This window comes from Sus scrofa, chromosome 9 (genome assembly GCF_054392235.1).
Source record: "Sus scrofa isolate SSC_HxYL_T2T_F1_AM1 chromosome 9, Sscrofa_HxYL_maternal_Yorkshire_Landrace_v2.0, whole genome shotgun sequence".
Taxonomy (NCBI): Eukaryota; Metazoa; Chordata; class Mammalia; order Artiodactyla; family Suidae; genus Sus; species Sus scrofa.
The window spans coordinates 124,591,810-124,606,435 of NC_139391.1; the positions used below are offsets into that span (position 1 = coordinate 124,591,810).

The window sequence follows — 14,626 nt, forward strand, 5'->3', positions numbered from 1 at the left end:
GTAGAAGCCCAACACAAAGGATGGTCCACTCTTTTCCAGAACGAAGGGGAATTTGAAGGCAGGAAAGACCCACAGAGAAACAACACAATGTCACAAAAACAACATGGAACCTGGATCCAACTGGAGTCCTGCCTCTTGGGCAAGTTTCTTCGTGTCTTTGAACCTTTGTTTCCTCATCTCTTAAACCGAGATCATGCTATCTAACCGACAGGATTATCGATAGATAAGAAGAGAGGTGAAGCACATAGCACAGTCCCTTACACTTGGTTTGCACTTTACACACTACTTGTAGGTTTAAATGCACACGTGTGCACACACGCACGCACATGCACACGTGCACACAGGGAAGCCCAGCAAAGGAAAGAGGTGATCTGCAGACCACCTCCAATTTGTTCCACAGAATGGGGAGAGCAGGAGATTGACAATAATAGCTAAGACCTCGAGGTCAAAACAATTCACAATTACTTGGTATTGTCTTTGTATTATCCCGCAGAACAAAAGATGCTTTATCTAACTCCTTATCTGGGCAATGCATTGGGACTGAGGACAATGATGATAATAAATCACAATATCAACAGCAATTGTCACTTAGGGCGCTCTGACCATGGACCATGCCCCAAGCTAAGCATTTCTCCCCGCAACAATCACATGCATTGGGTACTATTATTATCCTCATTTTAACATCTAAGCCAGGCTCTTTCTTGTTGGAACTAAAGGAACTAGCAAAAGAAAAGCCTTGCTAAAAGGACAAAAATCCAGAAGTAATTCTTCTGCCTCCTGCCCAGATGATTTGGAAAAACAAACAAACAAAAAAAAATCACTGTAAAGCAGATCTATGGAGAGAGGGAGAAAAAGAAAGAAAGACAGAGAACACTTATTAACTAATTTCAATAGGCCAAGCATGGTGGTTGACATATTTAGATAATCTCTCCCCTTTAATTTTTACAGTAGCTCTGTAAAAATGCCCACAAAGATGAAAAGCTAAGGCTCTGAGATTAAGTAACAAGGCCCGTTTCGCACGGCAGTGAGGAGCAGCGTCTAGGTTAAGCCTACGACAGAAGCCCACGTCTGTGTTTTCCAGCTGCCATGCTTTTTCCACTCGACCTCTTGCGGCAAGTACTAAAGCCTAGCCTTTTACTGAATGCTATGATGCTCAAACACTAGGGTCAAAACCTGTACTGATACATCCACTCTGGTTCCTCAGTTTTCTCACCCAAAAGTGGGGAACAATTAGCAAACTCTCCCAGTGCAATGAGACCCAATGGACGATGTGTTGATTACATCATTTCCTGCATTTAGTGCTTTGCAACATGATGCAATTTCACTGCAGAGCACCGGCACTTAGCAGAATTGTGAGGTGTGCCCCATGTCCCAATATGGCCACTTGGCTTGATGACAGGGCATGACAGTCATCATTTCTCTTTTCTTTTCTTGAAATTGTCCACAAGCAACAAGTACAACAACAAAGCAAAAGCATTTAAAAAAAAAAAAAAGTCCATGTTCATTAAAACTAGATGTCAGCAAAAATACAAGCCTCTAAATACAAGGAAAGGCTTCTAAAAGTAATGGAGATTGAACAGAGGTGAGTTTAGGAGGCAGAGAGAGAGAGAATGTATGACAGAGGGGATCCCACAGCCACCTCTGTTGACTGGGAACCCAGAAAACCCAGGTCCTGTGGAAAAGCCAGCTGATCCCGCCCCAGCTCAAACCTCCTGTAAGTAACGGTCCAGGGAAGACTCAAAGCCTGTGAAGGAACAACTACAGAATCTGTACAGATACACCATCAAGATAAAAGGTGGGGAGGACTTCCCATTAGGGCTCAGCGGGTTTCAAATCCAACTAGTATCCATGAGGACACAGGTTCGATCCCTGGCCTCACTCAGTGGGTTAAGGATACCGCATTGATGTGAGCTGTGGTGTAGGTTGCAGACATGGTTCAGATCTGGTGTGGCTGTGGCTGTGGCATAGGCTTGCTGGTGCAGCTCTGGTTTGACCCTTAGCCTGGGAACTTCCATATGCAGCAGATGCAGCCCTAAAAAGACAAAACATTTAAAAAATAAATAAAAAGAGGGGGGAGGTGAAGAGACCAGAAGAATGTGACTGCAACACAAAGAATTGTCACCAAACATTTCACCATAAATTTAAGTAAAATAAAGCAATGAAGCATTTTCCGCTATGAAGCAAAGGCCTAAGGCTAAGTTATAGGAGCAGAGGAAAGAGACGGTGGACAAGAGAAGGAGGTAAATGTGACCAGCAGAGCTCAGGAGAAAAGTGGTAGAAAAATCAAAGAAATAAAGACAAAAACTGAGACAGCCAAGAGACACTGATGAAAATACAGTAAGGGACACACAGGATGGAAACAGGGAGAAAAGCAAAAGAGAAGAAAGAAAGAACTGGAGTTCCCTGGTGGCCTAGCAGGTTAAGGATCTGTTGTCACTGCTGTGGCATGGGTTTGATCCCAGGCCCAGGAACTTCTGCATATTTTGGGTGTGGCAAAAAAAAATGAATTAAAACAAAGGTGTGTTTAATTAAAGGGAAAATTATGTATATAATTCATATATGTATATATGTAGAGTTCATTCATATATATATGAAATATATTATGTACCAAGGGAGCTTCTGAAAAGAAAACCAAAATAAGAGGGAAAAAAAAATACACAGAAGAAATGAATCTGACTAGGAGCCATGAGGTTGTGGGTTCGATCCCTGGCCTCACTCAGTGGGTTAAGGATCCAGCGTTGCCATGAGCTGTGGTATAACTCGCAGACGAGGCTCGGATTCGGTGCTGCTGTGGCTGTGGTGTAGGCCGGCAGCTGTAGCTCCGATTCGACCCCTAGCCTGGGAAACTCCATGAGTACAGCCCTAAAAACCAAAAAAAAAAAAGGGAAAAAACAAATATCAAAGGATATAACCCAAGAAATTTCTCCCAAATTTTAAGATATGGATCCACATATTAAAAGTATGCTATATCCCCAAAAAACTGACACAGGCAGTCAGAAACAGATATATCTTAGTACAGTTATTGGACATCAAAGAAAAGGAAGGAGGAGTTTCCACTGCAGCGCAGTGGGTTAAAAATCCAACTGCAGCTGCTTAGGTCACTGTGAAGGCACAGGTTCAATCACCACCCCAGTGCAGTGGGTTAGAGGGTCCAGATTGCCACAGGCGCTTCCACACCTGGCCCAGGAACTTCCATATGCCATAGGTGTAGCCATTAAAAAAAAAGGGGGGGGGAATACCTTGTGGCAAAAAGATAAGTCATCAGTAAGTAACAAGGACCTACTGTATAGCACAGGGAAATTTACCCAATATTCGGACAGCCTATATGGGAAAAGAACCTGAAAAAGAAAGGTTATAGTATATGTATACCTGATTCACTTTGCTGTACACCTGGCGCTAACACATCACTGTAAGTCAGCTATATGCCAATAAAATTTTTAAAATAAACAATTAATAAACATCTAAAAAAGATCGAATATCTTATCAGGTTGGCCTCAGAATTCTCGGGAACCCATGCTGAGGACACATAGAATCTAAGGTGACCCCCTTTGAAGGGTCCCGGGCAGCGGTGGGAAGGTAGGCAGGCTGGCTTGTGGCAAAGAGAGAAGCCGCCTGGGGTTGTCTCACTATTGGCCACACAGCAGGCAACCGTGGGACTGTGCAAAGGGCATGGACTTTGAAATCAGACAGACCTGCACTGATCCTGACTCCACTAACTCCTAGCTCTGTGATCTTGGGTCCTTTTACACCTTCGCCTCTCAGTTTTCACGTCTGCAAAACAGGGATAATAGTTTCGATCTCTCTGTGTTAAATGAAATAATACACACCACAGCGCTTTGCACAGGGCCAGGCACGTGGGAGGTGATTAACGAACAGTTATTATTTACTTTTCATCTCTAAAGCCATCAGCTCATTCATGAGCAGTTCCCACCCCCTAAACCTTTAAGGCGGGGACAGGTGTTGGTGTTGCGCGGGGGTGGGGACCGAGCTTACCGTGGCCGCCTGTGGGATCCTCCCTGACATGAGCTGGAAGAGGGTCTGCAGCGGGTCGTTGAGCGCCAGCGTGCTGGTGAAGCTGCAGAGAAAGGGGACCTTCCGTGGGACCCAGCCAAGACAGCCTTCTCTTCGAAGATGACTTTGGCTTGGCTCTTTGGGTTTGCCTGGGCTCCATCCCACTTTCGGATCTCCGTTCCACCCCACACACCCCCCAGAGAACTCTGTTGCGGGCGATCTTCTGCATCTTGGCACGCATGCCCCAGCTCTCGAGGAACCCTTTCTAGAGAGGCCTTCCTTCATCACAGAGATGAGCCACCAGCATTTCAAACACCCCTCGAGGGCCCAGCGGTTAACCGAAACCTCGTCTCTGTGGGCCCCGCCTCCCCAGCGCCCCTCCCGCCTCCTCCAGCCAAGCCCGCGGCTCTCAGCGCTGCTGCTCAAGCTCATCGCCAGCCTGGGTCTGTAGTGCTTTTACTCACAAGCACGGAATAGTCATTTTCAATAACCAAAGAGGCGTAGAGCAGGGACCAGAAATGATCCTGCTGATGACGAACCATGGGATCTGCTTAACAAGGTCATAATGAGCTGGATGGCTGATTTGGGACTTAAGCATTCTCAGCAAGAGAGATTTTTCACGAGTCACTGGGCCCCGTCAAACATCAATGGCCCAGGGCAAAAGTCTGTAGCGGAGACTGACGCTAGCTACAGTGCCTGGCTGTGGGATGTCCATATCCAAAACCCAAGGGAAACTCCTCAAAACACCGTTTTGTTTGTTTGTTTTTTGCCATGCCAGTGGCATGTGGAAGTTCCCAGGCCAGGGATTGAACTACCACAGCAGTGACAAGGCCGAATCCTTAACCACTAGGCCACCAGGGAACTCCTGAACACTTTTTTTTTTTTTTTTTTTTAACAGCACCCTTCTGTCTCTGAACTCGATGAAGCACGGTGGTATTGCTAGTTCCCAGGAAAACCGAGGATCACAAGACCGGGCTCCCCGGGAATGTCCCTCCCACTAAACTTAAAGGGGGGGGTGTCCATCTTCTCATCCAACTCTGCCCAACTTCAGGGACGACCCATTTAAATATAAGATAGGCAGAGAAGGTAGCGTCACAGCTCTAACCAACAGGAGAAAGTAAATGCTGAGATAACATTCTTCTCACTGCTCCTTACAGGACGGCGCCTGCCCCCCCCTCATCGGTGCCCAACAACCCACAGATGCTAAGTGCAGCCTGAAGGGCTGACTCCAGCAGCCCCGTAGCCACCACCTCCATTTGATTCTGAGTCGCTTTCACTGTTTCATCGCCCTTGTTCTAAATTCCTGCCCTTGTACTCACACCTCCATTCCCATCCCGTCCTGGTTTGGGTCTTCTTCCGGGTCCCCCCACACCCTGGTCCTAGATGCCAGCGTGTTTCTGACTAAAGGTGTCCCTTCAGTCTTGGCATTGCCCACTAGTCGAAGACTTCTGGCTCTAATCCCCAGGACTACAAACCCCTTTTCCTACCACAGCTCATGGTCCTGCAGCCCCATATCCCTCCCTACTTAGCACCCACACCCCCATTGCAGGACTAAGCAGTAGACAACTACCTACTCTCAGTCCTCAGGCTCTATAAGCTACCCTTAAGTGATCACCTATCCTCTCACTGATGGAACTCTCTAGAACAGACCATCCCAAAGAGAGAAGGCTAATGCAATGTAGAAACCCACTTAATTTTTAGAAACTCTGACCCTGAGAAATATTAATAAAATGTTTTATTCAACTTAGTAACTAGAAAAAAAAAATGTGTCTGTATCTAGGTTGTAAGAATCTGGAGAAGGAATTGTGGCTCAGTGGGTTAAGAACCTGACATAGTGTCTGTGAGGATGTGGGTTCAATCCCTGGCCTCGCTTAGTCGATTAGGGATCCAGCATTGCTGCAAGCTGTAGCATAGGTCACAGATGTGGCTTGGATCCTGCATTGCTGTGGCTGTGGCATAGGCTGGCAGCTGCAGCTCTGATTTGACCCCTAGCCTGGGATCTTCCATATGTCACAGGTAAAAAGAAAAAAAAAAAAATCTGGAGAAGAGAAATGCTACATCCAATTTAGAATTAGAGTAGACCTTCTCAGAACATCTTGCATTTCTCCCCACCCTCATCCCTACCTTTAGGGGTAAGGACCCTCTGCTCCACTGGTGTCCTTTGCAAGCCCCCAACTCACCCACTCATGACCCAGCTGTAGGTCCTTGAGTCCATCTTGCTGGCAAGGAACAAAGCGTGGCCCCACAAATGGTTCTTCATGGCCCACTCCAAGGCTTCCTGAAAACACAGACCTCACCTTCAGTACCGCCTTACCTTCTCCTAATAACAGCAAATGACTGTGCTCAGGTACTGCTGTTCCCTGAGTAGTAGAGGCTGGACCTCCAGGAAGACTTGCAGAGCCTCGAATGTGAATTTGAGAAAGGAATAGCAGGGAAACGGCTTCAACCGGCATGCATTTCTTCCTAAGTTGTCCCCTTCTCCAGCCTTCACTTTATCAAAACCCACTATGCAATTTCATTAACTCCCCCTCAAACATGATTTCCACTTAGCTTTATCTCTCCAGAAAAAGTCACACAATACTCTTATGAACCTAAGCACCAAAAACAAGCATCTCAGCCCAAGGATTACGTCAAATCCTCAAAAGGCAAGTTGCAAGATGGCGCTCATGGGGGTAGAGGAAGTGTCTTTATTATGGACTGTGGCAGAAACCACCAATTCCTCACCAAATCTAAGCTCTCCTTCCTGGACCAAGAGCTTAATGGCATTTCCTACCTTCCTGGCACCCAGGTGTGGCTGAGTTCTAGGCTATCTGATGGAAACAGAAGCGATGCTTCAAGATCTGGCCCACGGAACCCCCCTTGCTTAATCTTCCATGGCCTCTTCCCCAACTGGCTAGAATGAAGATGGCATCTGGAAATTTTAGAGCCTCTGTGTTGAAGATGGTGGGGCCTCCTACAATGACTGCATGGAGGAGGCTACCCCATCTTGTATTCACCCGCCCAGGACACTTGCACAAAGATAAAGAGGCTGCTATGATGTTTATGCCAGTATAGACAGCAGATAACTTACCCCACCTCATACTGTAACTAACTGCTTGCTATCAAGTACTTGTTAACTATCAACTTCATAGGGCCAGTTAATGACACCATTAACTTGGTGACATGGGTTAGAAACTGCAAATTTTAAAACATACACATACATATTCACCTCTTCACTGAATTTTCAGAACTACTTAGTAAGGACTTAATTCATATATGAGGTTTTGACCTGGTATGAATAACTTCCTTTGTGCCTCCCAGATAATGGGATTTTTGGACAGGAAGTCACTAAAGAGGTATTTCCACCTCTGAATGAAAATTTATTTGATTATCCCAACATCTCCCATGTTATCTTATTTGAAGAGAGAATACATACTCCGCCATTAAAAGGAACGAAATACTGGCATTTTTAGCAATATGGATGGACCAAGAAATTATCATGCTAAGTGAAGCCAGTTAGACAATGAAACACCAACATCAAATGCTTTCACTGACATGTGGAATCTGAAAAAAGGACACAGTGAACTTCTTTGCAGAACAGATACTGACTCAACAGACTTTGAAAAACCTGTGGTTTCCAAAAGAGACAGTTCGGGAGGTAGGTGGTGCGCTGGGGTTGTGGGATGGAAAGCCTATGAAACTGGATTGTGATGATCATTGTACAACTATAAATGTAATAAATTCATTGAGTAATTTAAAAAAAGAAGAAAAAAGAAGGAAATTCAGCCTCACATACAGTACAAGTAAAAATGATATTAAGATTTACTTTTTTAGAAAAAGAAAAGATTTTTTTTTGCTATGTTAAATTATTTCACACTGGCGTTTTTTTCAAAGGAGTTACTAATTCCCTTGGGAATTGATTCCCAATGATTGGTTGGGAATTACTAGTTAAAAATCTGTGTCCCTAAAAATATGATATAGGAATAAGAAATTGAGAATTTATATCATGAATAGCAGTCCCACACAGTGCCAGAAATCCCAATCAAGTATTAATAAAGGTTTTATTTATTTATTTATTTTATAGTTTGCTTTTTAGGGCTGCATATGGAGGTTCCCAGGCTAGGGGTCTAATCGGAGCTACAGTTGCCGGCCTACGCCAGAGCCATAGCAATGTGGGATCCAAGCCATGTCTGCAACCTACCACAGCTCACGGCAACGCCTGATCCTTAACCCACTGAGCGAGGCCAGGGATCGAACCCACAGCCTCATGGTTCCTAGTTGGATTCGTTTCTGCTGCACCACAACGGAAACTCCAATAAAGGTTTTAAAGATGAGTGGTATCCAGCTCCTCACAGATCAGCCTGAGCTCCTTGTACCCTATCTATCCATCACCTACCTTTGGGTCAAGGTACTACAAGTAATACGGTGGGTGGTTACAAGCCCAAGCTCAGGCACCAGGCTGCCTAGATCTAAACCCTGGCTTTGTCACTTACTAATTTTCCTCATTTGCAAATACAAAGAACCTAATAGACAGGGTTTCTACCAAGATAAATGAAATAATGCATGTAAGGTGTTAAGTGAGTATCTCGCAGATAGAAAGTATTTTTCTTTTTCTTTTTTTTCTTTTGTCTTTTGACCTTTTAGGGCTGCACCTGCGGCATATGGAGGTTCCCAGGCTAAGGGTCGGAGCTGTTGCTGCTGGCCCACGCCAGAGTCACGGCAACACCAGATCCGAGCCGTGTCTGCAACTCGCCACAATGCCTGATCCTTAACCCACCGAGCAAGGCCAGGGATAGAACCCACAATCTCATGGTTCCTAGTCGGATTCGTTTCCGCTGCACCCCAATGGGAACTGCATTATTTATCATTCTTAAGGAAACGTAGTATCACTGATTTATCTCTGTATCCCCCCCTGAGTTCAATGCCTTAGAAGTAGTGGCTGCTTAATAAATGTCTACTGGATAAATGAATCACTGGTGAAATAGCAAGTCCCTATTATATAATGAATATATATATATATATATATATATATATATATATATGCTGTTAACACACTATAAATTGATCTCAATAATTTTCACTAAGTATCACATCTAGCGCTTATTTAAAAGATAACATCAGTGGGGGAGGGGAGATTGGAAGTTTGGGATTAGCAGATACAAATATATAGAAAAGATAAACAAGGTCCTACTGTAGAGTACAGGGGATTACATTCAATATCCTTTGATAAACCATAATGCAAAAGAATGTGACAAAGAATGTGTGTGTGTGTGTGTGTGTGTGTGTGTGTGTGTGTGTGTATACACACACACACACACATAATATATATATATATACACATATACATAACTGAATCACTTTGCTGTACAGCAGAAATTACAATATTATAAATCAATTCTTCTTCAATAAAACTTTTTTAAAAGTAAAATAAAAATAAAAGATACAAACCCATACCACAATTAAAGATTTAAATGTAAAGGTGAAGTCACAATTGTGCTTCAATTTTATTCTCACAAATTAATTTTGAAACAGGAAAAGTCTTTCTAAATATGCCCCCCCCAAGAAGCAATTTTGGACAGAAAAGCCTAAAACAAGGAAAGAGCTCCTAGTGCAAATTAAAGACCCAACAGAAAAATGTGGAAAATCCATGACAAAAAAATATTCAGAGATTAAAGGCAATTCAGCTTCACTTAAGAAGAAATGCAAATAACTACACTATTTTTTTTCACCTCTCGGATTGGTACATAGCAAAAAGTTTGGAAACACACTGGGCTGGAGAAAGTGTGGGGAGACAGGCACTCTCCTACATTGCTAGCAATCTGTACAACCTCTGAAAAGGTAATTTTTCAATAATCTATCAAAATTACAAACCACAGACCCTTTGACCCAAAGCTTCCACTTCTAGAAGCTTTCCATATATACATGCTCTCCGACAGCGCAAAATGACAATGCTACAACATTCACTATAACAGCACAGGACCAGCAATAATCTAAATGTCAATCTTTAGAGGTGTAGCTGAATCAATTACCATTTATATATTTGTCGTTTTTATAGAAACCTATACAGGCATAAGAAATAATAAGGCAGCCATTTATAGATTATAAAGAATAGGAGTCAGCAATTTGTGGCCTGAAGACAAATTCAGCCCACTGCCCATTTTGGTATAGCCCAGAAGTTAAGAAGCATTTTTGCATTTTTAAATGACTGGGGGGAAAAAAAGAAAAATAATGTTTCATTATACATGAAAGTGATTCATTATTCACATTTCTGCCCATTAATAAAGTTGTATTGAAACACAGTCACATCCACCTATTTACAGATTGTGGCTGCTTTCACCAAACAAGAGTTGAGCAGAGACCCCCTGGTCTGTGAAGCCTAAAACAGTCCCTGTCTGTCCTTTTACAGAAAAACACTGCCAACCCCAACATGGAGTGTTTTCTAAAATATTTTGTTAAACTGATAAAAGGAAGGTCAAGAAATGTATATAGTATGCTCTAAGGGAAAAAGGGAGAAAATAAAAAACTTTTGATTTTAAATCAAGTTGATTCAAATTGATTTCAATCATATATTCAAATACACAAAGTTTAAGACTTTTGTAAAATGTGAATTCAAAATTAAACAAGACATAAGATAGGTAAATATGTAAGGTGATGGATATGTTAATTAACTTACTGGGGGAAATCCTTCATAATGAAATCTTTTCATGATCCTTTCAAATCATCACATTTTACACTTTAAAAATCATAAATTTTATTTGTCAAATATGCCTCAATTTGTTGTTGTTGTTTTGGTCTTTTTAGGGCCAGGCTCATAGCATGTGGAAGTTCCTAGGCTAGAGGTCAAATCAGAGCTACAGCTGCTGGCCACAGCAATGCAGGATCTGAGCCACATCTGCGACCTACACCACAGCTCAAGGCAACGCCAGATCTTTAACCCACTGAGCGAGGCCAGGGATGGAGCCGTATCCTCATGGATCCTAGTGGGGTTCCTTAACCCCTGAGCCACGATGGGAACTCCCTATAGTCCATTTTTAAACAGTACATTTTAATGCATGAGACTATTTCACCACAAAATCTTAAGTGGAAAAAAATGCATATGTAATTTCATTTGATCTTTAATATATATGCATAGCAAATATTAGAAGGAGAGCAATCAAAATGCTAATGGGTATTATTTTTTAATGGTAGGACTGGGGGGGTGGTGGTTTTGTTTTTGTTTTCTTTGTACCTTCCTGAACTTCTTAAGGGCTATAAAACGAGTACATTCCCCACATAATCGGGGGAGGGGGAGGGGTGGGGGTGCTGATCACTTTTTTAAGCGGGAGCGGGCCCCACACTTGCCTTCTTCCTTCCGTAGTAGAGCAGCTTCGTGAACTTCTCCACGATCTGCGCAGGCGTGTCCACGCTGGGCGGGATCTCCCCGGTGAGCAGGTTCCGGCTCCCCGAGCTCAGCACCGGCCAGTCCTCATCCGTCAGGCTGATGAGGTTGGCCACAGGCGGCTGCCGCTTGTACTTCTCCAGCTTCGTGCAGTCTTGCATCAGCAGCTCCGCGATGTCAGACCCCACCATGGACTGCAAGGCAAAGAGGGCGGTCCTGAGGGAGAACCCTATTCCTCCTCTTGTTTGGCCGCCCAGGGCACCTGCCCTCTTCAGAAGGAGGCAGACGTGCAAACACAAGATGGTCCCTCGTGTGTCTTTTCTGCTGCCTCTCAGGAGCCACGGAGATGACCAGAAATGTGCACGCTCTCATAGGTGAATTATCTGCCTGGCGCAGCATCCCAAGAACTGGGCGGTCACCCCAGGCTAGTGGACAAGGACACTAACAAGCCGGCGTTGCCATCTGAGCAGTTTTTCCTTTGAGGCCATTTTCGGCTTCTTTCATGTTACTTTTTTTTATTTGGTCTTTTTTGCCTTTTCTAGGGCTGCTCCTGCTGCATATGGAGGTTCCCAGGGTAGAGGTCTAATCGGAGCTGTAGCCACTGACCTACCTACGCCAGAGCCACAGCAACGCGGGATCCAAGCCGCGTCTGCAACCTACACCACAGCTCACGGCAACGCCAGATCCTCAACCCACTGAGCAAGGCCAGGGATCGAACCCGCAACCTCATGGTTCCTAGTCAGATTCGTTAACCACTCCGCCACGACGGGAACTCCTCATGTTCCCTTTTCTAATCGTGCCTTACCTGAATCTTCTCTCTCCCAAGAAAGACTTAAATTCCAATCCAGCCTGCACCTGCCCACCCACCAGCGCGGTAATACTGACCCCGTTCTGCCGACAAAGGAGAACCAACAGTTGCCACAGCAGAGCCGAGTCTCTGCTCCCCTGAGTCTCAGATCTGCGGCTCTGCGCTGCTTTCTGCTGGCAAAAGGTCATGATGTCCACCTTGTGTACATCTTCCCTGTGGAGAGATTTCAGGGAGCCAAGAGTGAGGGGCAGACTCCTCCCCTCTGTAGGACCACAGGCCCCTCCCACAGTGAGGGGCGGGGGCTGGGACAGAAGCCTGATGACCCAGGACCCGGTAAGGAGTCTGTAGCTACAGGAGGGTTGTTTTCTTGTGGAGCACAAAGGGACCTCCAAGTCCCTTGTCCACCCTCTCCATTTTACAGAGGAGGAAACTGAGGCCCAGACACTTGAAATCACTGTTTGGGTGGCGGAGGAGAGCATAGACTTTGGGGTCAGATAACCCTGAGTTTAAATCTAACCTGCCACTTCTCAGCTTACCCAGGTTTATCTCCCCCGATCCCTGCTCTTTCCCCTAAAATAGAGATATTTTTTAAAAATCTACCTCCATGCAAAAAGGAATTAGCCAATTATGTAGAGTATATACCTGCTCAATAAACAGGAATGATTAGGAGTTCCCATCATGGCTCAGTGGAAACGAATCCGATTAGGAACCATGAGGTTGCGGGTTCGATCCCTGGCCCCACTAAGTGGGTTAAGGATCTGGCATTGCACTGAGCTGTGGTGTAGGTCACAGACACAGCTCAGATCTGGCACTGCTGTGGCTGTGGTGTAGGCCAGCATCTGTAGCTCTGATTCGACCCCTAGCCTGGGAACCTCCATATGCCACAGGTGTGGCCCTAAAAAGCAAAAAATTTTAAAAAAAATTTAAGTACCCTAGTGTCCAAATATTCAACTCAGGGTTCTACCCCACCTCTGTATAGCTGTGTGTGAGAAATAGAGACACTCATTTTTACATGAAGGAACTGTCAAAAGACTAGAGTTTTTCTCGGAGGGGGAAGCTTCAGGTAAAGCTACATTTCCATAGCAGTGATGATCTTGAAAGGGCTGAGATGTGCAGTATCTCACATGAGTCTCACAGAACCCACCTAAGTAGACACAGCTTATGTTAAAGCATTTTTAAAAGGCAAAAGAATGCTCAGAAAGGGCTACCTAAGCTGTCTGCCATAGATGCCTGGGCCTAAAACCCAAGTCCTCTGACCCCAGCCTGGACTTGTCTTTCCACAGCAAAGAGCACCTTGACCATTTATCAGAAACAGACTAGGAATGTGGAAGCAGTTCCAGCTCCATCCTGCAGAGGGCAGACTTGCACACTGTCCAGCAACAAATGCGGCCCATGTTCCTTATGGCTCCAGAAAATTTTTTTCCGTATGATCCACTTGCCTGTGATTTCCCAGGCTGTGCTCCACTTCTCTATCAGTTTCAGTAGCATTAAGTACACAGGACAGTAAAACCTCCTCCCATGCAGCCTTTGTAAAACAGAACTGATTTCAGACTTTTAAACCTTTCATTTCTCTTTCTGCCTTTCCACACTCGAACTGCTTGTCAAAAGGACTCCGGCCACATTTGGCTCCAACGTGTAGCACAGAGAAGCTACTCTGATGGGATGGACCTTTTCTTTCAAGAAAGCCAAGAACACATCCCCAAAATGCTGACTCAGATCAGAGCAGGAAGATTTCAAAAGCCCTTATTTGGCAGCTCTCATGGTAATTTACCTGACCAAGGGTCCCGGGAAAGTCCTCATCTCTTCTTGCTCCTCAGAATCATTAAGAATAACCTGGAACAAAAAACTCAAAATTGGTCTTTAAGACTACGTCCACCCAGAGTTCCCGTCGTGGCACAGTGGTTAACAAATCCAAGTAGGAACCATGAGGTTGCGGGTTCGGTCCCTGCCCTTGCTCAGTGGGTTAACGATCCGGCGTTGCCGTGAGCTGTGGTGTAGGTTGCAGATGCGGCTCGGATCCCGTGTTGCTGTGGCTCTGGCGTAGGCTGGCAGCTACAGCTCCGATTCCACCCCTAGCCTGGGAACCTCCATATGCTGCGGGAGCGGCCCAAGAAACGGCAAAAAGACTACGTCCACCCAAAGCCCCTTTGGGTCTAGTCCCGTATCAGAACCCAGAGCCATGGTCCCAGGACATGGCTCAGGGCCTCCTGGACAAAGCAGGACAAAAATGAGTTCTCTGGTTGCTGAATCTGAGCCAAGAGTATCTCAGGAAAAACATGAAGTCTAGCATCGCTTCTGTCAGAAAGGAGGCCCATTCATTCCTTCACACACACACACACACACACACACACACACACACAGAGAGAGAGAGACCAGTCCATGGAGTGTCTGGCCCAGGTCTCCCACCCTATTCCTGAAGATGCCTGGTCTTGGGCAAAGGGAAGCAGGGA

The 14,626-nt window shown here is 45.0% G+C and overlaps 1 protein-coding gene across 50 annotated transcripts in view; it reads right to left on the bottom strand.

Moving 5' to 3' along the window:
* The window catches only part of SEC16B (SEC16 homolog B, endoplasmic reticulum export factor), a 64,448-nt gene that overhangs the window by 20,742 nt on the left and 29,080 nt on the right, over nucleotides 1-14,626 (bottom strand). For all 50 annotated transcript variants that reach the window (XR_014816268.1, XR_014816271.1, XR_014816267.1 and 47 more), the window contains 5 exons: nucleotides 13,948-14,009; nucleotides 12,254-12,389; nucleotides 11,332-11,562; nucleotides 6,192-6,289; nucleotides 3,994-4,075 (listed from right to left, as the gene is read on the bottom strand). Coding sequence is in view for 44 of the 50 variants with exons in the window: in XM_084977669.1 (XP_084833795.1) it covers nucleotides 3,994-4,075; nucleotides 6,192-6,289; nucleotides 11,332-11,562; nucleotides 12,254-12,389; nucleotides 13,948-14,009 (609 nt within the window). In the remaining 6 variants the exon portion in view is untranslated. The remainder of the gene's footprint in view (nucleotides 1-3,993; nucleotides 4,076-6,191; nucleotides 6,290-11,331; nucleotides 11,563-12,253; nucleotides 12,390-13,947; nucleotides 14,010-14,626) is intronic.